The following is a 22,766-nucleotide window of genomic DNA, read 5'->3' as shown; positions in this document are numbered from 1 at the left end:
TTTTCGTCCAGGTTAGTGAGGTGGAGGATGGAAGAAGTGGGGAATGAACCTCTTTTCTCTTCGGTTACTGACTTTTAATTTAATAATTTTCGAATTATCTGTTAAGACTAGCATTTAGAATGAGGGAACCTCTGGGAAGGGAAAGAAGGAGATCAAATTCTGGTGCTCCATGGAGCTCTGTGGAGGAAGGCTCTAAGGGGAGAGAGCACAGAAACACAAAGTCATCCAAAAGTAATTAAACCTGCAGTGAATTAAAAGGCATTTATTAGAAGTGAATAAGAGTTATATGTCCTGAAAACATGACATTATAGTAAACACCCTGGATTTTGGATTAGAAAATCTGTGTTTGAGTAACAGCAGCTCCTTATTATCCATGTGAACTTTGGCAAGTCATTCAAATTCCTAATTCTAGTTTTTCACTTCTATAAAATAGTGGGAGGAATGAACAAGGGACAAGATGATCTCTAAGGTCCCATAGGCCCTAGAGATTCCAAATCTATGGGTCTAGATCTTTAATAAAAATGACTACAAGGTAATTATTTCTGTAAAGAGAAAAGTGTCTTGCGAGATGCAAGCTCATTTAAAAACTTGGAAAAACTTGGAAGTGATTCATTGGTTCCCCTTGGAGAGGTATTGGAAAGCTTTGAGAAGGAGCAAATGGAACTCCTGGCTCTATTTGGAATCTCCCATTGGATAAACTGTCTGGTAGGGTATTGGGGAAAAGGAGGATTGGATTGGTAACTTATATAGGGATATCTGGGAAACAGCAGAGTTGAATGCCTGTCGCCTTGTTGCTAGTGAAAGAATTGTGTTTCGACAAAGATCACAGTCTCTCGAGAGTGGAGAGGGTGATGGGAGGTGGCGATACAGTTGTAAACTTTCCTGTCTGGAAGGTATATAAATTGGCTTCTGTAAACTGTGTCTGCCAATGCCATATAAAGAAATAGAGCTTGATTTCACAGAGAATTTCTGAATCAGAGGATACAGGAATCAGAGAATTTAGAATAATGAATTCAGAATCAGAATCCTGAGTTTCTATGAGGAAGGCAATGAAGTGGAATAGAGAATAACCTCTCTGTCTTTTATCAGGGTACGTTCTCTCCAGGGACTCCCTGCTTATTCCCTGAAATGTGTGTACTCTTTCAACTTTGCCATTGCTTAAATGGCTTAGCTGGTCATCTCTTCATGGAACTTATCTGATCATTGCTACCCTGAACTCTCCCATTTCCTAGAAGGAAGAGATGAGCTACGACTTCATTGGGTGGAAAGGGAAAGCAGTATAGGTGAGAGGCAAGGGAATCCAACGTGTAAAGGAAAGAAATAAAAGCTCTTGCATTCTTGTGTAGGAGCAAGAGTTATTTCGTTTCTCCCTCACTCTGTTGCCTTCTCATAAAATTAAACCCTTATTGCAATGATAGTTGAAATCATCAGAGTAGGCACATTTCAGAATAAGAACAGGGAGCTGATCCAGGACACTTTGCAATCTCAGTTAATGCTCCTTGGGGAAGAGGACCGTGTATCTAGTACACACACTATATGCGGGTTCCCTCTGTCCTCTGTCTCACAGAGGCAGGAAAGCATATAAAAAGTATAGATAGTGAGGAGGCAGAAATGTGAAGCTCACAGCAACCTCCAACCTCTCTCTAGTGAGCCTTCACATTTTCCTTTTGCAGTACTTTCCCAGGTTTCTCCAGAGTAACCTCTCCTCTCTGTGTCAACTAAATTTCCCATTATCCCTGAACAGAGGAATTTAACATAGAAATACGGGGTTTTTCTTGGATCTTTTTAAAAATAATCATGGAATGTCTCCCATGTCTGCGTATCTCTGGATTCTACATTTGTACCTCCCACAGCATTACATTCAAGCTCTTCTTTCATACAATATACAATGAGATCATAGAGGAATGGATTTAGATCTAGCAACGTTACCTAGTAGGGCTTATCCAGTCAACTACTAGTTCCCACCATCTAACACACTATAAATTCCAACCTAAGAATTCTTTAAGTTTAAAATTTCTAAGCTATGGGGAAATGAATCCATTCTCTACTCTGTGAACTTTTTAGGTTTTAAATTCTGTGTATCCAGTTTACTTAGAATGCATGTGTTCCTTTTCTCTCCCTCAACCTCACTATCCTCATCTGTAAAATGGGAATAATTATAGCTATACTACCTGCCTCACTGTGAAGAAAACATATTACAAGTGTTAAAGTGCTGCATAATTGTGAATTATTAATATTTTTTTATCTCTTTGATTTATGCAACATGTTTCACACTTAAATCCAATGAACACTTATTAAGCACCTGCTATGTTCAGGGTACTGTGCCAAGTACTAGGGAAATAAAGACCAAAATGACAAAATTCCTCCCTTCAAAGAGGAATATCCAAGTGGAGAAGGTCAGCTAATAGCAAAATACAAAGAGAGTTCAGGAAAGAGATTAGGTCTAGATCCAAGGATATGAAGAGTTTAGTTACTTGAGTTATTTTACAGAACTGATGATCCAGTTAGCAGCTCCACCACCTATGTATCAGTGTACCTATGTGTGGTAAGTTATGGCCAGGTCTATCCCCATTGTGAAGGAGAGGTCAAGCCCTGGGGAGCAAATAGGATTTCAAGGTGGAAGTCCCAAGGCTGTGGTGTAGACAAAATCCCTAGGCTGTGGAGCACGTAGGATTACCAACCACATCCAAGTATGGGGATGCAGCCACATAGGCAGCTGGAGTATAAAGGTTTCTTTGTTTTATGCTTTGCATTGGTGATATGGTCCCTGGCATCCCCCTGACCCTATAAAAAGTCACCATGCAGGCAACTTCCTGCTTTCTTAGACCAGGAGGATTCTGTGATTCATGTTGACAACATGTGCCCCCTTCAAGTTCTGTTTCCACAGGAAAAAAAAAAAGGGAAGACAAGAAAAGTTGTTGGTGTTCAACTGAACCAGTTGAACTGAAACCAACTGCCAATATGTATCCTTGCCTTGTGTTTGACAAATGTACAAGCTAAATATTCATTCATAAACCCCCTTGCTGATATTGGCTTAGTCCTCTGTGCCAGCCTATTACCTGAGGCTATGAGAGCCTGTCTTCCCACAGCCCCTCCAATATTGACAGTTGCCATTTTTTGACATCTTCCTCAATTTGCAAGGTGTGAGGTAAAACCTTAGACTTGTTCTAATTTGCATTTCTCTTTTTATTAATTATTTGTGACATGTCTTCAAATGAGTATTGAGTTTTCAGTTCTTTTGAAAATCGTTCCTATCTTTTGACCACTCACCTATTGAGGAGCAATTTTTTGTTCTGTCCCATTCATCAATAATGCCTTCAGGGCTCTGATAGTTGGGGGTTAGGTTAAGAGAAGGGTGCTTTGGTCTAATCCCAGGCCCGCAAATATCAATGGAAATAACTACTACTCTTAAAAAAAAGAAAATAATTTCAACAATCATGTCCATGTCTCTCCCATCCTCAAAAACCCTTCATTTCATCCATCCATCCATCCATCCATCCATCCATCCATCCATTCCTTCTAGCTTTATCCCATATCTCTTCTTCCTTTTGTGGCTAAACTCCTTGAGAAAGTTGTTTATAATAGGTGCCTCTACTTCTTTTCCTCTCACTGTCTTTGTAACTCTCTAAGGTCGGGCTTCCAAACTTATCATTCAACTGAAACTGTTCTCTCCAAAATTAAAAATGGTCACATAATTTCCAAATCCAAAAATCTTTTCTCAAATCTCATCCTTCTTGGTCTCTCTGTAGAACTTTGACACTGTTGATCACCCTCTTCTCCATGATACTTTCTTCCCTCTAAGTTTTTAGGACAGTACTCTTTCCTGGTTCTCCTCCTCACTATCTCACTTCTTTCCAGTCTTCTTTTTTGGTTCTTCATCTAGGTCATGCCTACTAACCATGGATGTCTCACAGAGCTCTATCCGGGGCCCCCTTCTCTTCTCTTTATACTATTTCACTTGGTGCTCTTATCAGCCACCATGGATTCAATTTTCTAGGCTGATGATTCTCAGATTCACTCATCCAGTCTTAACCTCTCTGCTGACTCCTACTCTCATTTCCCAACTGCCTTTTGGATGTCTAGAACTGCATGTCCTCTACACATCTCAAAATCAACATGTCCTAAACTGAACTCATTATCTTCCTCCCAAAACCTTCCCCTCTTGCTAACTTCCCTGTTATTTTTGAAGGTGTCATCATCTTTCCAGCAACTGAGGTTCAAGGTTCAAGTAACTGAGGTTCATTAGCTCCTCACTCTTACCTCCTATATCCAATCTGTTGCCAAGGCCTGTTCATTTTACTTTTGTAATATCTCTTGTATACACCCCCTTCTCTCCACCATCTTGGTACAGGCTCCCATCATCTCATGCCTGAACTATTATCTCTAGAGCCTGCTGGTTGGTATCCCTGCATTTAGTCTCTTCCCACATCAGTCCATCCTCCACTCAGCTGTCAGTGATCTTCCTAAAGGGCATATCCTACTATACCATTCCCCACCCCCATTTAATAAACTCCAGTGGCTCCCTATTATCTCCAGGATCAAATATAAAATCTTCTATTTGGCCTTTTATAACCTGCCCACCACCACTGCATTTCCAGTCTCCTTAGAGCTTACACCTTACCATGTTGTTTGTAATCCGGTGACCCTGGCCTCCTTTCGGTTCCACACTATCTTCCAATTCTGGGCATTTTTACCGACTGTCCTGCAAGTCTGGCTTGTTCTCCCTCTTCATAGCCCCCTCCTGGCTTCCTTCAAGCCTCAACTAAAATCCCACCTTCTGCTACTGGAAGCCTTCACCCATTAAGGTGACTTCCCTCTGTTGATTATTTCTAATTTATCCTGTATATAATTTGTACATAGCTATTTCATGTTGTCTTCCCCCCCCCCCCCCCATTAGACTGGGAGCTCCTTGATAGCACGAACTGTCTTCTGCCTTTCTTTGTATCTCCAGCACTTAGGACAGAGCCTGGAAAATAGTAGGTGCTTAACAAAAGTTTATTAACTGACTGACAGGAGGGTGTGTGTCACAAGTCTAAATGCATGGAAGCGGGAGGGAACATAAGAGGCTGGAAGGAGCTTTAGTCATCATCTTGTATAACTCCTTCATTGTATTAATTTTTGAATGGCGTTCATGGATTTTGTTTTTACATCACAGTAATTTCAGAATATTCTGCTCCTTGTCCTTTCTTTCTCTAGAACTGAACCCTCTCTTATAACAGAAAAAAAAAATACAGCAAAAAGAGTTGATAAAATGACCGCATCTTACAATATATGCAACATTCTTTGCTTGTAGTCCCCCATCTCTCTATTCTGAGGCCAAAGCTATATTTTATTATCTGTGTTCTGGAACCAAGAATGGTTCCTACTTAGAGCTCAGCCTCCTTTTACTTTTCATTTCATTCACTTTAGAGTAGTCATCGTGTATGTTGTTCTTCTGGATCCGCTTACAAATCTTCCCATGTTTCTGTGAACTCATATTTCTCAATTCTGACCATATAATGAACACTCTATATAGCTTGTATGTACATGATTTTTTCTGTTTTGTCTCCTCCATTAGAAATGAGCTCCTTGAGGTCAGGAACTGTTTTTACCTTTCTGGGTATCCCTATCACTCCACAGGGTGTATGACTTATGAGTAGTAAATGCTTGTTGACTGACTTACTGGTAATATCACATTGTATTCATATGTAAGAAAGGCAGCATAGCATAGTGGAAAGAGAATTGGCCTCAAAGTCAGGAAGAACTCAGTTCAAGACCCAAATAGGACACTTAATGGCTGTGTAATCTCAGTGATCTAGGCAACTAAGCCTATAGATTGCAGAGAAGATGCAAACCTGCTTTGGTGGTAAGCGTTTCTTCCCCTGGGAGTTTTTATATCACTGAAATCATAGGTCCAGATCCTATCTCTGTCCTCCATCCATTTACCACAGTTTCAGCACTCTCTATTTGAAGTGTAGTCACAATGTTTCTGCTTCTTAACTCTCATAAAAGTGCTACTTTTTAAAAAAGAAATTTAATTTTTAAATATTTTACTATATTTTGTTGTTCAGTCATTTCAGTCATGTCTGACTCTTCATGACCCCATTTGGGGTTTTGTTGGCAAAGATACTGGAGTGGTTTGCCATTTCCTTCTCCAACTTATTTTAGAGATGAGGAAACTGAGGCAAAGAGGGTGACATGACTTGCTCAGGATCACACAGCTAGTTATTGTCTGAGGCAAGATTTGAGGTCCTCCTGTATGACTTTAAGTGAGGGAAAACCTTACCTACCAAAATAGCCCATTTCATTTTTGGATAGCCATTTTAGGAATTTCTTGTTATATCAAGCCTAACTCTGATAGTTTCTATCCATTGTACCTTATTCTGTCCTCTGACACCAAGTTGAATAAGTCATTTCTTCTTCCACATGACAGACCTTCAAATACTTGAAGACAACTATCATGTGCTCCCTATGCCTCTTTTTCTCTGAGGAAAACAGCCCTTCTCCTTTTCATGGATTCTCGATTGGCATGGACTTCAGTACCTTCACCTTCCTAGTCATTTTTCTATGAACACTCCTCAACTTGCTAATGTCCTCATCTGATCAAGAAAGACTTCAGTGGGAGTATCACCTTCTGCCTTCTGGACACTCTAGCCTTCTTAATGGAGCCTAACGTCACAGCAGCTTTTTTTGGGTGCCATATTGTACTGTTAACTAATATGGAGCTCACAGTATCCCCAAATCCTCAGATCTTTTTCAGATGAACTGCTTTCTCCCCGTGGTTCCCCCATATCATATTTACAAAGTTCTTTTTTTAAACTCAACTGTAAGACTTTATTTTTTCCTTATTAAATTCCATCTGCATACTCCACTAATATTCTCATCATGGCAAGAGGATGTGAGGAAAGCCTCTGTGGAATTTATGGGAGGACATGAGTAAAAGTCCCAAAAGATGGCAGGCATGGAAGAGTTGCAGTCTTCATCATTGGAGGGAATGTCCACATGGATGAGAACACTGATCCATCTGAGTGTTTAGGATTTGGCTCAAGAGTCCTTGCCTGTCCAGATCTTTTTGAATTCAGGTTCTATTGTCATTCATCTACACATTTGATAAGCCTACCCACCCACGCCTGTATCCAGATCACTAATAAAAATATCAAACAGCTATATAAAAAAAATATAAAACACAAATCCCTGGGGCAATCCACTAGTTGAAAGTCAAACAAAAAAAACAAGGATTTATTAAGCACCTACTATGTTCCAGGCACTATGATAAGTGCTGGAAAGTGGTTCAAACCTGAGAAGATAAGAGTTTGAGTATCAATCCTACCTCTTAGTAGCCTAAAGAATATGGGCAGGCACTTGAAAATCTCTGAGCCTCAGTTTCCTCAATTTATAACAGGGGAAAGATAATATTCATATAACCTCATAGAGCTGTTATGAGGAAAACATTTTATCTACTATAAAGTTTGATAGAAATATGAACTATTTTTATTTTTACTAGTTGAGAATTCATTCAATATAGCAGATACAAAGATATAGATTATCCATAAATTTGAAACCATGGTGGGAAAGCTATAGATTTTTTTTTTTTAGGCAATTGGGATTAAGTGACTTGCCCAGAGTCACACAGCTAGTGTCAAGTGTGTGGTCTGAGGCCGAATTTGAACTCAGGTCCTCCTGACTTCAGGGCTGGTGCTCTATCCACTGCGCCACCTAGCTGCCCCTGAAAGCTATAGATTTTTAAGAGAAAGGAGGGAATTCAATTTTGAGGAAAAATATGTATTATGCTTTTTAAATCTCCTTTTGTTAGTTTAAGGACATTGAACACATATTACACAGACTACAATAAGGTAAACAGAAAGAACAACTACAAAACAATGAAAAATGAATGTTGTAAAATTATAAAGAACAAGCATGGCTTCAAGAAGGAGAAATGAGGAGGCACAAATGAGAAGGCACCTCCATGCTATTCCTTTGCAAAGTCCAAGGGTGTGGAACATTGCATATATTTTGAGAATTTGTCAATGAATTGATTGGTTTTGCTAGAAATTTTTCCTCTTTTTCTTTAAAAAAAAAACCTCTTTATTATATGGTATAGCTCTTTGGGAGGGGGGAGAGAATATTGGGAAACATCCCAGTGGCATAAAAAATCAAAGATATTGATAAAATATTTTTTATAAAATAAGTATTACACATAACTTGGCTTACTCCTAAAATGGTCATGTTGGGTATTTGTATTTTTTGTAGCCATAATTTATTCAGATAATTACACATTTACTAATTTAATTGAATTATAACGCTAAATTTTTAAGAATCAAGCATTTTTTGCCAGTTTCTGAGAAATACAAAAGTATTTGAGCACTGAAGAAATGTTTAGAGTTAGAATGAAACAAAGAATGATAAACTCACTGACCATTACAGCAGAAAGGAACCACAGAGATCAGCTAATCCATTCTTCTCACTTTATACACGAGGAAAATGAAACTCTGACAAAGGTATCCACTTTCTTAAGCTAGTGTATAGCAGCCAGTTGCTAGTATATGACATATCTAAGACTAGAATCCAGAAAGTCACCAAACTTTTCTTAACCTAATGGCCTCAACGTGTGTAACAAATAGAATAAATGCTCATTTTCAGAAATGGACATTAGGGGGAAATGGCAAACCCTCAGATATATTGAATCAACTTTTGGCAGATGAGGTTTTGTCTAATTGGCCTCATTTCCTGAGTAATCAATATCAGTAGCTCCTGCTTACTTGGATCCTTCATTTAGATTATCGTAGGCTTCTGAGAGCTAAAGGGTTGCTGAGATTGAGACAATCTCATGTCTATTCTTGCAGATGTCAGGATTTTGTTTTGTTTTGTTTTTCCTAGATGTAAAATGTTTCCAAATAGGCAAGTTCATTTTTTTTTTCACATTCTGGAGAAAATGGAAAAAGAACCTGAAGACATAAGAAAATTGGATTGATTTCCTCATATTATCATGAGGTCATAGGGTTAGAGTTGGAAGAGGCATTATGAGACATCTAGTCATAAGATCATACATTCATAAATCTCAGAGACCATCTAGTGTAATCCTTCCTGTTTCATTCATAAGGAAACAGAGTCTTAGGTTAAGTGACTTGCCTAGGCTGTAATTACCAAAGCCAAGAAGATTTGAACCCAAACCATTTCAGTCTAAATCCTATGCTTTTTTCACCACTCTGTGTTGCCTCCTAAGAGACTATCACACACAACAAGGCCTTGACCCCATGTCCCATGTGCCATGAGAAGTATCACTGACAAAAACTCAGACTTCATTCCTAAATCAAGTTTCCTAAATGTCTTCTGAGTTTCAAGACAGTTTAAAGTACTTTTTCGTGACGGGGCTGTGATTTGCCTACGATAGAGTCGATGCTAGAGCTCCGATTGGGACTGAGGCCCCTTTGGGGGCTCTGTTCGTGACACTGCACCAAGCTGTTGCCATTCATCGACAACATGAGTACTGTAGGGTGTGTGAGGTCACCAGGCCGCCAGGCATTTGCTCACTATAAATAATAATGGGAGGGGGACAGCAGAGAGCCAGCTTCAGAGTCAAGAAAAACCAGGATCTCTGTTTCATCATCTGGAAGATGAGATTGTTGAACTAATCGAATTCTAAGTTTCCTTACAGCTTACAGTTTCCTCATCTGTAAATTGGGGGTAATAACAGTAATATTTACCTCACAGGGTTGTTGTGAGCAATCAGTAAGATAATACATTTAAAGGCTTTGTAAACCTTAAAATATTTATGTAAATGCTAGCTGTTATTATTAGAAAATTTATAATCCTTTGTGGCTATGAGACCTTGAGTTTCTATGATTCTATACAATCTATTTGGGAGGGACAGAACTAACACACTTAAAACAATATGGAATACTTTTTTTTCCTTTGTGCTAAAGCACTTGGAAAAATTGAGAGGTGTGTGGAGGGACAGACATGAGGACCGCTTTGTGCACAAAAGCAGAAACCAGAAACTCTGTCAAGTCAAAGCTTTGAGAGTAATCTTTATATTTGTCTCTATACTTAAACTCTATTTAGTTTGTTTCAGAAAGCCTAGTATTCAATGAATCTGTGACCTCACAGGATCACGCATTTAGAGCTGGAAGGGAGCTTAGAGGCCATTAAGTCCACTCCACCCCCAACTTTACAAATGAGGAAACTGAGGCACAAACAACTTGCTTAGGGTCACACAGCTAGTAGACTTCTCAGGCAGGATTTGAGTCCAAGTCTTTGTGACTCCAAGACCAGTGAGTGCCATATCTCTACCACATCTCATCCATTTTGATCTTCCCTCCAGTGATACGGGATATAACCCATCCGTGCTTGCCCATCCCACGTGACTCTGATCCTCGTCCTCCCATAATTCCACCACAGGGACTACACAAAGCATGTAGCGAGCGTGCTCAACATGTACAGGAAATGAAACTGATTCTACATTAGACATTAAATATATTGCTTAAGACATAAGCCCGAATAATTTTGAATGGCATGATAGGGTGTAATTAAACACTACCTTGGGTTGCTAGAGTTCACAAAAGGGGGACAATCAGTAACTGCTGGAGTAACCAGGGAAAATTTCATTAGTGATCAGGACTTGATTTGGATCTTCAAGGGCAGGTAGGATACAGATGTGCAGAGAGAAGGGAAGGAGAGAGGCCATTCCAAGTGGGAAGAATGAAATCATAGATCTCCAGCTGGAAGGGAGTTAAGAGGCCTGTTTAGTTCGACCTCTTTATTTCACAGATGATACAACAGGTACGGGCAAGTTAAGTGATTTGCCCAAGATCTGTAAGGGACAGAGGAAGGATCGGAACCCAGGTCTTCATTATCCAAAGTGAGGGCTCTTCCTAGCACACCAAACTGCCTTCCTAAAACTTAACTATAGGCCACAATCTGGTGTGTTTGTAGGTCAGTGAGGAGAAAGGCTTGACGAGAGTAGAAGGTAAATGATGAGGAGTAGTGAGAGCTAAGGTTGGCTCTGAAGAGTAGGGCCAGGTTTGGGCTTTGAAAACAGAGGAGGTTAAATGTGAACTAGGAAATGGGGAGCCAGTGAAGGATTTTTTTTAATGCTGAAAGCAATATTTAAGAAAAATTAATCTGGCAGTCATATAAAGGATGAATTGGAGTAGAAGAATGGAACATAGAGGATCTTGCTAGGGGTCATTGCAATACTTTAAGCACTCTCAGATCAGGGCTCTTTCCACCATACTGCTACCTACCCTAGAATGATTATGAGTAAGCCCTTCAGATGATCTAACCTTCCAAAGTTCACTGTGCCAACTTGATTTCCCTAAGTGTACACTGTGGAAGTTTACCTGAAGCTAACCAAGATGTGGCGATCAACCAACCAACGAGCATTTATTAAGTATTAACTGTATGCTGTACACTGTTAATAGCAAAGGACTGAAGTGAAAGTGAAAGAATAAGGACAAAAGTGAGATAATCCTTGCCTTCATGAAATTTGTAGTTTAATGGGAGAGACAATGTATACATATTTAGGAGTATAGATGAGCTGTAGATGTAGATATAGAGGTAGGTGTAGATGTAGATGTAGACAGATGTGAATATGGATATAGAAATAGATGTATGATGTAGATATAGATATATAATATATGATGCAGATATATGATCTATAATATATGCTATTGATATCTGAGTCTCCTATGAGGAACCCCAGCTTAGCCTCTGTAGTAAGCAGCAGTGATCAAAAGGAAGGTAGAGTGCTAAGGTCATAGAATCTGAGTTTCTGAGTTAGAAAATAGCTCAGAGGTCACGTAGTCCAATGCATTTCTGAGCAGGAACCAATCACTGCACCTTACCCCTCCACACACAGAAACACTGTCCTTAATAAGTGATCATCCAGCCTCCACTTGAAGACCTTCATTGATGGGGATCTCGCTACCTTCCAAAGTAGCCCATTCACCACTACCCACTGTTTTAAATTTTGCCCTCTGTAGGCAAGCAAGAAAAATCTATTTTTTCCCACCTGCCACTCCTTTAAGTACTTGAAAATAATAATCATTCCTGCCCCTAAGTCATCTCTCATCCAGGCCAAATATTGCTGGTTCCTTCCTTGGATCTAGAGATCTTTTTACACCATTTCCTAATCCCCCTATTATCCTATTTAGACTCTTCTCCAGGCTTTCCTCTTTGGCCAGAAATTTGTCTGAGGATGGTGATTGTTGTTCCCTATGATCAAAGAGGACCAAAATGACATCACTATGTCAGGGTCAATGTACAGTGTGTCCAACTGTGGTTGATCACAGGTCAGGCACAAATAATCCATTTGAAAATTTGGAATGGAGATGTCTCTAAATTTGCTCATCTCACATTTCTTTTGAGCCGACTGATGGCTGCTGTTGACTCAGTCCATCACTGATGATGCAAAACATAAGAGAATGTGTGGAGTGACTGGCTCATTGGCTCAATGCATTTGGCTCCCTGCCACATGATATCATCTGGTTGGCACTAAAATGGGCTGGCTTGTATGATGAGGACGTATACTAATGGTACCCAGTATTTCACAAGAGTGGATACTTTCTCCAAATCCTTCACCTCTTAGTAGAAGGTCTTCATGAGTTTCTGTGGCCTTCTTGCTAGTGGATATAAAATGGACCTCTTCGTATTTAATTGGGCTGGTCCACGGTCCATCGCCAGGCTCATGCCCAAAGTCTTTCCAGCTTGGTGTGACCAATGAGAGCTTATATTCATTCCACTGGCATTGTCTTTGAAAATCCAAGGGAATCTCTAAACTATAATGCTGTATTAAATTGTGGTTTTAGGGGCTGATTATATGTGAATTTTATGAAAGTCACTCATAAGTAGAATTGTGGCTAATTATTGTTATTAAAAATAATAATAGCTGATATTTTGTAAACACCATAAGATTTACAAAGCATTTTATAAACATTAACTTGTTTGAGCCTTAAAATCATGTAAGGTATCATTAGACTCATTTTATAAATAAAGAAACTGAGGCTCAGAGAGGCTAAGTGAGAATCAGCATGGTGTAGTGGAAAAAGTGCTACCTTTTCAGCAGGGGATTTTAAGGTTTGGGTGGGGGGGAGGGGATCGAGTACCTCTTTGGCAGTCTGGTGAAGCCCATGGACCCTATTCTCAGAATAATGATGTTAAATGCTTAACATAAAATATGTAGTATTACAAAGGAAACCAATTCTATTGAAACATAGTTATCAAAATATTTTTAAAAGGGAGGGGCACATATGCCAGGTTAAGAATCCCTGCTTTGTCAAAATCTTATAAAAGTGAATGTTGAAAACTAAAAATCAATCAATTAATTAAAGGGGAAAAAAAAAGAATCCCTGCTTTGGAGCTATGGGAGATCTGAGTTTGGTCCTTACTCATGTGATTCTGTCATGTCTCATTTGTGTGACCTTGGGCAAGTCACTTAACCTTTTTAAAGGGTCTCCTTTACCTCATCTCTAAAATGAAGGAGTTGGACTCATTTCTAGTTCTTCCCAACTCTAAAGTTGATTCTATGATCCCATGTCTTGGCCCTAGTCATATTGCTAGTGTGAAATACGAGGTTTAAACACTGGTCTTTCCTGACAACAAGGTCCAGCATTCTTGCTACACCATATACTTGCCATGTGGCCAGTGGGGAAAACTTAATGGAAACGAATGAGGTCATGTTTCAAATTAAAGTACCAATAGGTGTGTTGCCCAGGGAGCTCTGAGTGGAGCTTGCTACAGCACTGCCTTTTGAGTATTTCAGTTACTTGCCTCAGGCAACCTGATTGCTTGTCCAGACAGTAACCATGCAAGCTCTCCAAAAAATAATCATGCATTTCTGGGAGTCTTAAGACAAAGTCAGCCTCAGACTAACCCATTGCTTTGTAAATATGATTTAACCCCTTGGATCTGAAAATGTTGTCAGGGTTACAAAAAAAAAATGACATCAGCTTGAATGACAGCTGCCTATTCTGAAGGAGAGCCAAACATAACTGCAGAGGGGAGATGAATCTGCCATTTGCTCCACTCATCCAAAATGATTTTGCTCCAGTCAGCATCCATGTCTTTATCCAGGAGGCTATGAAACAAAATTGCATGGATCCTAGGAATTTTTCTTAATGAGCAGGTTTTGGGCCATTACATATCAAAGGGTTTGGCTGTTGTTGAAAGCAACAATGCTTTTTTCACTTAATAAATGTTGAATCCAGTTTTGTTATTGAACTTCTGAAACCATTTATTCTGAAAATCTGGAAGGTGTCGTCAACTAGGGTAGTCTTTCGCACATGTCTAATATTTAGGAAGTTGGCTGAGAATGGAAATAACATAAGAATTGGCCTTTCTTCCTGTTGTAGTTTAAAGCATATTGAGAAGCCAGTAGAAGAATTACTTCTTGGATTTGCCTGTAATAGTCAAACTCATACTCAGAACCAGTAGGTATTAATGACGCAAAGGGTGCCATCAAAGGCATGGGAAAATAGGTGTAACCCAGAACAACTCACTGGGAGCAGACCTGTTTGAGCATGTGGGAAGTTAAGCCTAGTGTGACCGAGTAGAAACCATGGCAGCTAACTCCATTTGAAGCCACATACATTCCAAGTTCACTTCATCTAGAAGGAAACAACACCAGAGTTGGTTCTAGCTAGTGGATATCCTCCTGATCTCAGAAGTGAGACCAAGTGGAGTGGAATACCAGGTCCTTGAGGGCAAGCATTATTTTATTTTTGTCTTTGTGTCGCCAGCACCTATCATAGCCCCTATTACGTAGTGTTCAATAGATTTTTCTTGAGTGACACAATATGGTGGGGATAGGTGTAAATTTCAGGGAAGAGGCTATACCAGAATTGACTCTGAATTTTATTAATCCTGGGGTCAGAATGATACTGCTCAGAGCATTTTTTAAAATAGAAAGAGCATTTCAAAAACATGCCCAACCTTTCCATTGTCTGTTGCATTGTAGTCTTTGGTTAGGAGTAAAAGAACTGTTACTAGATGACATAAGAGTGTTTTTTAGAGGAAGTTGAGTGGTAGTCACACACAAAAAAGTGCATGTGTACATTTTCCTTAATAAGGGTCTCAATTGCATACAGGAAATGCCTTGTCATAGGAGAATACAGTCCATAAACAATCACTTACTAATAAAACATCAACACCGTGTCCTACAGAGTTAAATAAGACTCATGTCCTACTTATCTGGCCAAGGAAGTATTGAATACACATGAGATAATGTCAGCAGAGAGCTTTGGCCTCCATTCAAGGACAGGATCTGGACCAAATGTTAAGCCTGGCATGCTCTTATTGATGGCAATTATTACTATAACAGGTAAAACATTGTAGCAAACATCATTACAAAAGAAAGTTTCTATGGAGCAAAGCCATTTCTATGTCCCCAGTAAATGGTCTATATAAAGAGTGTTTGACTGCTTATAGAGAATAATTCTATCCTATGAATGCTTTCTCTGGCATTGTCCAGAACTTTTAATGAAAGCACCTAACTGTGTGTGGTTTACCTGCCAGGCAACAAGAAGAGAAGAGAAATGAGCTGTAACTATATAAGTCTTTTGTTCTGCCAGCCAGGTACCTACAAGTCCTATAGATACAAAACAAAAACTCCTAAGATTGTTTTTTCCTCCCATTTCCACTAATTAGGTGACCATTTTCCTTTTTTTTCAGATACAAACCTTTAAATCATTTTTTAACTCTTCTCCATCCTTTATCTCTTCTTCTTTATCATCTTTTTGAAAATGTCTCTTAGATTTGCCCCCTCCTTTCAATGTTGATTGTTTAAATAATGGTAATCAATTTCCCTCTGTCCTCTCCTATTCAGATGTATAGTGCTCCAAAACAGAGGAAAAATAAGCAAATGCAAGCATAATTGTTGTTATTGTTACTATTAATAAGGTTATTAATAGTAATATTAATAAATATAGTTATTTGGAGCACTTAAAGTTTATGAAGTATTTTATAACCATTATCACATATGAGACTCCCAGCAACCCTGAGAAATAGGAGCTGCAGGTATTATTATCCTAATTGACAAATAAGGAAACTGAGGATCAAAGAAATTGAGTTACTTGTCCATGGTCACACAGCTGTTAAGTGTTAGAGGTGGGATTTGAATTTAGGTCTTTACTCCAAGTCCATCAAGCTATCTACTATTGCTGCTCTGCTCAACTACTCATCAACTGGATACAGATTATATATGTGCAGTCATGTAAAACATTTCATTAGCCACATTGCAAAAGAAAACACAGACCAAAAACAAACAAAAAACAAAACCAACAACAGCAAGAAAAATAAAGTTTAAAAAAGTATGCTTTGCTCTGGTTCTGTTCACTTCACTTTACATCAGTTCATGTAAATCTTTTCAGGTTTTTCTGAAAGCATCCTGTTCATTATTTCTTTTTTTTTTCTTTTTTTTTTTCTTGCTTTCTGGTGAGGCAGTCAGGGCTAAGTGACTTGCCTGAGGTCACACATCTAGTAAGTGTCAAATGTCCGGAGCCACATTTGAACTCAGGTCCTCCTGACTCCAAGGCCGGAGCTCTATCCACTGCGCCGCCTAGCTGCCTCTGCTCATTATTTCTTATAGCACAATAGTATTCCATCATAATCATATACCACAATTTGTTCAGCCATTCCCCAGTTGATGGGCAGCCCCTCAATTTCCTAAGACAGCTGCTATAAATATTTCTGTATATATAGGTCCTTTTCTTTTCCTTTGATTTCTTTGGTATACAGACCTACTAGTGGTATTGCTGGGTCAAAGGGTATGCACAATTTATAGTCCTTTGGGCATAGTTCCAAATTTCTTTTCAAAATGATTGGATCATTTCACAACTCCATCAACAATGCATCAGTGTCCCAATTTTGCCACATCCCCTCCAACATTTATCATTTTTCTTTTCTGTCATATTAGCCAATCTGATAGGTGTGAGGTGGTACCTCAGCATTGTTTTAATTTGTATTTCTCTAATCAGCAGTGATTTAGAACATATTTTCTATGACTATAGATAGCTTTGATTTCTTCTTCTGAAAACTACCTGTTTATATCCTTTGACCATTTATAAATTGGGGAATGACTTGTATACTTATAAATTTGACTCAGTTCTCTATATATTTGAGAAATGAGACCTTTATCAGAGAAACTTGCTGTAAAAATGTTTTCCTAGTTTTTTTTTCGTTTTTTTTTTTGTTGTTTTTTTTTGCTTTCCTTCTAATCTTGACTACATTGGGATTTTTGGTGCAAAGACTTTTTAATTGGATGTAATCAAAATTGTCCATTTTGCATCCTATAATATTTTCTGTCTCTTGTTTGGTCATAAATTCTTCCCTTCTACATAGATCTGACAGGTAAACAATTCCATGCTCCTCTAATTTGCTTATGATATCACCCTTTATGTCTATTTCATTTATCCATTTTGACCTTATCTTGGTATACAGTATGAGATGTTGATCTATGCCTATTTTCTGCCAACCTGCTTTCCAGTTTTCCCAGCAATTTTTGACAGATGTTGAGTTCTTGTCCCAAAAGCTTGGATGTTTGCATTTATCAAACACTAGATTACTATGGCTAGGTCACCTTCCTTCGCATTTTTTTCATTGATTCTCTTGATATTCTTGACCTTTTGTTCTTCCAGATGAATCTTGTTATTATTCTTTCTAGCTCTATAATTCTTTGATAGTTTGATTAGTATGGCATTGAATAAGTAAATTAATATAGGCAGAATTGTCATTTTTATTATATTGGCTCAGCCTACCCATGAACAATTAATATTTCTCCAATCATTTAGATCTGTCTTTATTATGTTAAAAGTATCTTGTAATTGTATTCATATAGTTCCTGGGTTTGTCTTGACAGGTAGACTCCCAAGTATTTTATATTGTCTTCAGTTATTTTAAATGGAATCTCTCTTTCTATCTGTGCCACTGCATTTAAAAAAAAGAGTCCACATGAGATTTTCATTTGGTCTTCCTTCTCTGGCAGATGTCATGGCACCCTCAGTATCGAAGCTCAAAGTTCCGCCATGTCTTTGGCAAACCCGCCAGCAAAGAGAACTGCTATGACTGTGTGCCCATCACCAGGAGCGTCCATGATAACCACTTCTGTGCTGTTAACCCCCACTTCATTGCCGTCGTGACAGAATGTGCTGGAGGGGGTGCCTTCCTCGTCATTCCAATACATCAGGTAACAAGGCCCATCAATCATATCAGTGGTTGAGGCCACAACATTATGAACATACTGTGCCCTGGCCCTCATCTGTCACCCTGAGTCAAATTTTTTCCTCTAGCTCAGGCTCCATTTAAGCCCTCTCCATGTCCTAAGCCAGTTTATAATGACTTGTTATCCCTCTTCTCAGGCAGCTCTACCCTTCCCCTTCTAAGGGTACCTTTCATCTATTCGGTATATATCATGAATAATTTATATACTGTCTCCTCCACCAGAATGTAAGGCCCTTAATGGCAGACTGTTCAAGCCTTTCTTTTATCTCTAGTGTTTAGCACATAGCTAGCACCTAATCAATGCTTGCTAATTGATTGACCCATACTCCGTCTGGGGATAGCACACTGGAGATCATTTTCTCTCTCTCTCTCTCTCTCTGTTCATATAGGGGTAGCTTGATATACACAGTGGGAAATTCCATGGTTTAGAACAGTGGAGTCAAACTCAAATAGAAACAGGGGTTATTTATCCACACATAAGGATCCTTAATGACCACATATTGACTTTGTTTTAAGATGTAATATTATCTCTGTTTTATTACATTTTTATTTATTTTGTCAAATATTTGCCAATTGCATTTTAATCTGGTTTGGGCTGCAACCAGGGATGTTTCCAACTGATGTGGTCCACAGACCTCGTGTTTGATGCCTCTGCTTTAGAACATGACAAACATCATAGAGATTGAATTGAGTTATGGGCTATTCTGTCCAGGGTTCTCTTGCCATCATAAGTTCCAGGAGAGATGATCTATCAGGGCATGGTTGTTCTCCCTGCTCTCATGCTCAAAGATTAGGTGTACTCCCAGCTTCTTTTAGTAGTCATGGGATAGTTCTGCCCTTCAGAAGTTTATCTAAACCCTAATAATAGTCATGGAGAAGCAAAATATAGAAGTGCAGAGTGAGCCAGCTTTGAAGTCACATCAGCATTTTGGTCCTGCTACTGTGTGACCCTAAGCAAGTCACTTAAAACTCTCAGTGCCCCCAGGCAATTCTGCAAGGCACAACTTTGCAAAGCAAGTGTTGACCTTTATTGGTAGAGGGAGTCTACTCAACTAGAATCCCAGTAGTACTGAAATAACAGGTCTGGTCCAAATAATAATAGTTATATTCTCTAAAGTGCTCTTCCTATAACAATGCTGGGATGTATATAGACAAGAGTTATTATCTCCATTTTACAGAAAAGGAAACTGAGGTTTAGAAAACATGATCACATGGATAGTAAATGTGAAGGATGGTATTTAAACCAAAGTCTTTGGACTCTTAAGTCCCATATTCCTTTCACTAAACAACACTTCCAATCTACAAATAAATTTTAATGCATTTGAATTTTCTGCAGTACTACTTTTGGAGCAATGAGTCCCAAAAGTGCATGACATCCTGTGTGAAACAAGACTTTATTTGTCCTAAACTTAATCACTTTTCCCTGGGCTTCATCTCATCCTAAATTTTCTTGATAAATTAATTAAACATGGGTTATAAGAACAGACAATCACTGTCTTTGAAAGACTATTGAATGAAAAGCACTTTTATTAAAGTTACAAAATGACATCAATTCTTAAGGGATCTGTGGTTTCATCAGTGTGGGTACAGCCCTTCAATGTCTGAGGAGATTTGGTTTCACGAGTTTTTGTAGCCAAATCACTTCATCACTTGGTATCCAACCTTCTGATGGTAATCCTCTCCACAATTTACTAGTCTGGTTCTCAGATGACGGACACAGAGTCTGCCACCAGGCAGGTCCTTTCCAGCTTGGGAAGACCTACTAGTGTTTGAACTCCTGTGCCATGGCCTTTGAGAGCCCCAGGTCACATATTAAAGCTCCATATATCTTAAAGCATTTAGGTAGTAACAACTGCTCATTTGTTTGTATTGTGTTTTCTAATTGCAAAGCACTTTTATATGAGTTAATCTGAGTTTATCCTCACAACAATCTTATGAACATAAGTAGCATAAATATTACTCCCCCAGTTTACAGATGATGAAACTGATAATCAAGTCAATTTAGCACTTTGCCCATGGTCACACAACTAATAAGCTAGAACTCAAACCCAGCTCTTCAAAATTGTAAACTGTCTAAAGTGGAGAGTCTTGAGAGGGGCCTGCCTAAAGAAGAAAAACCTCAGGAGAAACAGGAAATTTACTGAATGACCAAAATGAAATTCTGACTTCTTCAAGATCAAATTCTTTTCAACGATTTTATACTGTTGCATAGCATGGTTTGTAATGAAATATCTGCTTCTGCCTCACTATTCTCTGCTCCCAGTCTACCTTCCAAAACATCTCAAAATAATGTGTGTAGTCATACATGAAACATTCTCTTTTATATGCCTTGCAGTATCATGAATATTAGCAGTGTAAGTTTTAGAAAACTTTCCTTTAAAAAAAAAGCACTTTGTAAGAAAAGGCAAATATTAGTATCACTATATTACATATGAAGAAAATTAGACTCAAAGATGTTTAGTGACTTGCCCATGCTCATACAGTAAGTGTCAAAGCTAGGACTTTGTTGTTCTTATTGTTCAGTTGTTCAGTTGCATTTGACTGTTTGTGACCTCATGGACCATAGCATGACAGGCCCTTCTATCCTCCACTGCCTCTCAAAGTCTGTCCAAGTTCATGTTCATTGTTTCCATAACACTATACATCCATCTCATCCTCTGCCATCCCCTTCTCCTTTTGCCTTCAATTTTTCCCAACATCAGGGTCTTTTCCAATGAGTCCCGTCTTCTCATTATGTGGCCAAAGTATTTAAGCTTCAACTTCAGTATCTGACCTTTCAGTCCAAAGCTAGGACTATAATCCAGAACTTTTCATTTCCAATGACTCTTCAATATCTCCTCAGAATAGGTCAAGAACCAGTAAGAGAATAGATGAACAGGAGGAAGGGTACCCAAGGCAATACCACTTCCAAGTCAAATGTCCAAATTCTGGGAAGTTGGTTGCCCATTTTCCATTTTTACGTATACATAGATACACTTGGGGTTATCTGGCTTAGCCGGATCTCATGCCAAGCTGGGCAAGGAAGCCATGTGTGCTGGTTGAGACAGTTTCTAAATAGGGGCAGCTAGGTGGAGCAGTGGATAGAGCACTGGCCCTGGAGTCAGGAAGACCTGAGTTCAAATCCAGCCTAAGACACTTGACATTTACTAGCTGTGTGACCATGGTCAAATAACCCCAATTGCTTTACCAAAAACAAACAAACAAGGACAGATAGATTCCAATAACTGAGGTTTTTTGCTTTATTATCAACCGTAAGGATGCTAAAGTAGAAGGTATGGAGGAAAACTTGTGTAGAAGTATGTAGGGGAAGGAAATGGAATTCTTATCTTAGGGAGTAGAAAGCAGGTCCATTAGGTTGAAGAATAGAGAAATAAAGGGGAAGAAGCCGAGAAACAAGCCAAGAAAGCCAGGCTGGAACCAAATGTGAAGGGCTCTAAATGACAAGTGGAGAAGTCCATTTCTTTTCCTAAAGACAATAAAGAACCACAGAGTATCCTTAAGGAGGAAAGTGATATGGTCGGGGATGCTCTAGGAATATCAGTTTGGCAATTCTGTTGAGAATGGATTGGAGAAGAGAGAGACTAAAGCCCATTTATGAGGCAGCTGTAGTAATCCATCTAAGGGATGATGAGAGCCTAAACAAGGGTGGTGGCGATGTGAGGGGAATGAAGGGGAAGGATTACATAATATATTGTGGAGATAGAATTGATAGGCCTTGAATTATGATCAAATAAAGAGGTAAGGGAGAGAGAAAAGTTAAGGATGATGTTGAGGTTGTAAACCTGGGTCCTTGAGATCAGCTCTGTTAAAGTTTTTTTTTTCCCCAAAGTAAGTCATCCATGTCAGAGCCTTAAGGGACGTGTGTAACCTAGACAAGTAGAGAGAGGCAAGAAAGGCATTCTAGGCAGGGGAAATTGAAGTAAGCATAGGCATACTTGGAGAAAATGAATAGAAGCGTTTGGTTTTGGGGCAGCTAGGTGGCGCACTGGATAGCACATCGGCCCGGGAGTCAGAAGGACCTGAGTTCAAATGTGGCCTCAGACATGTAACGCTCACTAGCTGTGTGACTCTGGGCAAGTCACTTAACCCCAATTGCCTCACCAAAAAAAAAAAAAAGAGTTTGGGTTCATATAGTTGAGTAGGGAAAGATGCATTTATAAAAAACCTTGGGGCAGCTAGGTGCCAGCCCTGGATTCAGGAGGACCCGAGTTCAAATCTGGCCTCAGACACATAACACTTACTAGCTGTGTGACCCTGGGCAAGTCACTTAACCCCATTACCTAGCCAAAAAAAATTTTTTTTTAATTTAAAAAAATAAAAATTTTAAACATTTTAAAAATTAAAAAATAAAATAAAAAACCTTAAATACCAGGCTAAGCAGGTTAAACCTTATCCTGTGGACAATAGAGAATAATTAATGTTTTTTGAGGTAGGGCGTAATGTGTTCAAAGTGGTGCTTTAGAAGAGTAATCCCACAGCAGTGTTTAAGAAGAATAGATGGGGGGGCAGCTAGGTGGCACGGTGGATAGAGCTCTGGCCTTGAAGTCAAAAGGTTATGAGTTCAAATCCCATCT

General features: G+C 39.0%; 1 protein-coding gene across 2 annotated transcripts in view; it reads left to right on the top strand.

The window, feature by feature from the left end:
* LOC114025981 (coronin-2A-like) overlaps positions 1 to 22,766 on the top strand; it is a 159,734-nt gene that overhangs the window by 83,763 nt on the left and 53,205 nt on the right. For both annotated transcript variants that reach the window (XM_027839532.1, XM_027839531.1), the window contains exon 2: positions 17,957 to 18,157. In XM_027839532.1, the coding sequence (XP_027695333.1) occupies positions 17,957 to 18,157 (201 nt within the window). The remainder of the gene's footprint in view (positions 1 to 17,956; positions 18,158 to 22,766) is intronic.

This window comes from Vombatus ursinus, unplaced genomic scaffold (genome assembly GCF_900497805.2).
Source record: "Vombatus ursinus unplaced genomic scaffold, bare-nosed wombat genome assembly UNPS02014832.1, whole genome shotgun sequence".
Lineage (NCBI taxonomy): Eukaryota > Metazoa > Chordata > Mammalia > Diprotodontia > Vombatidae > Vombatus > Vombatus ursinus.
Note: the sequence above shows the minus strand (reverse complement) of the source record. Positions and strands in the feature narration are given on the sequence as shown.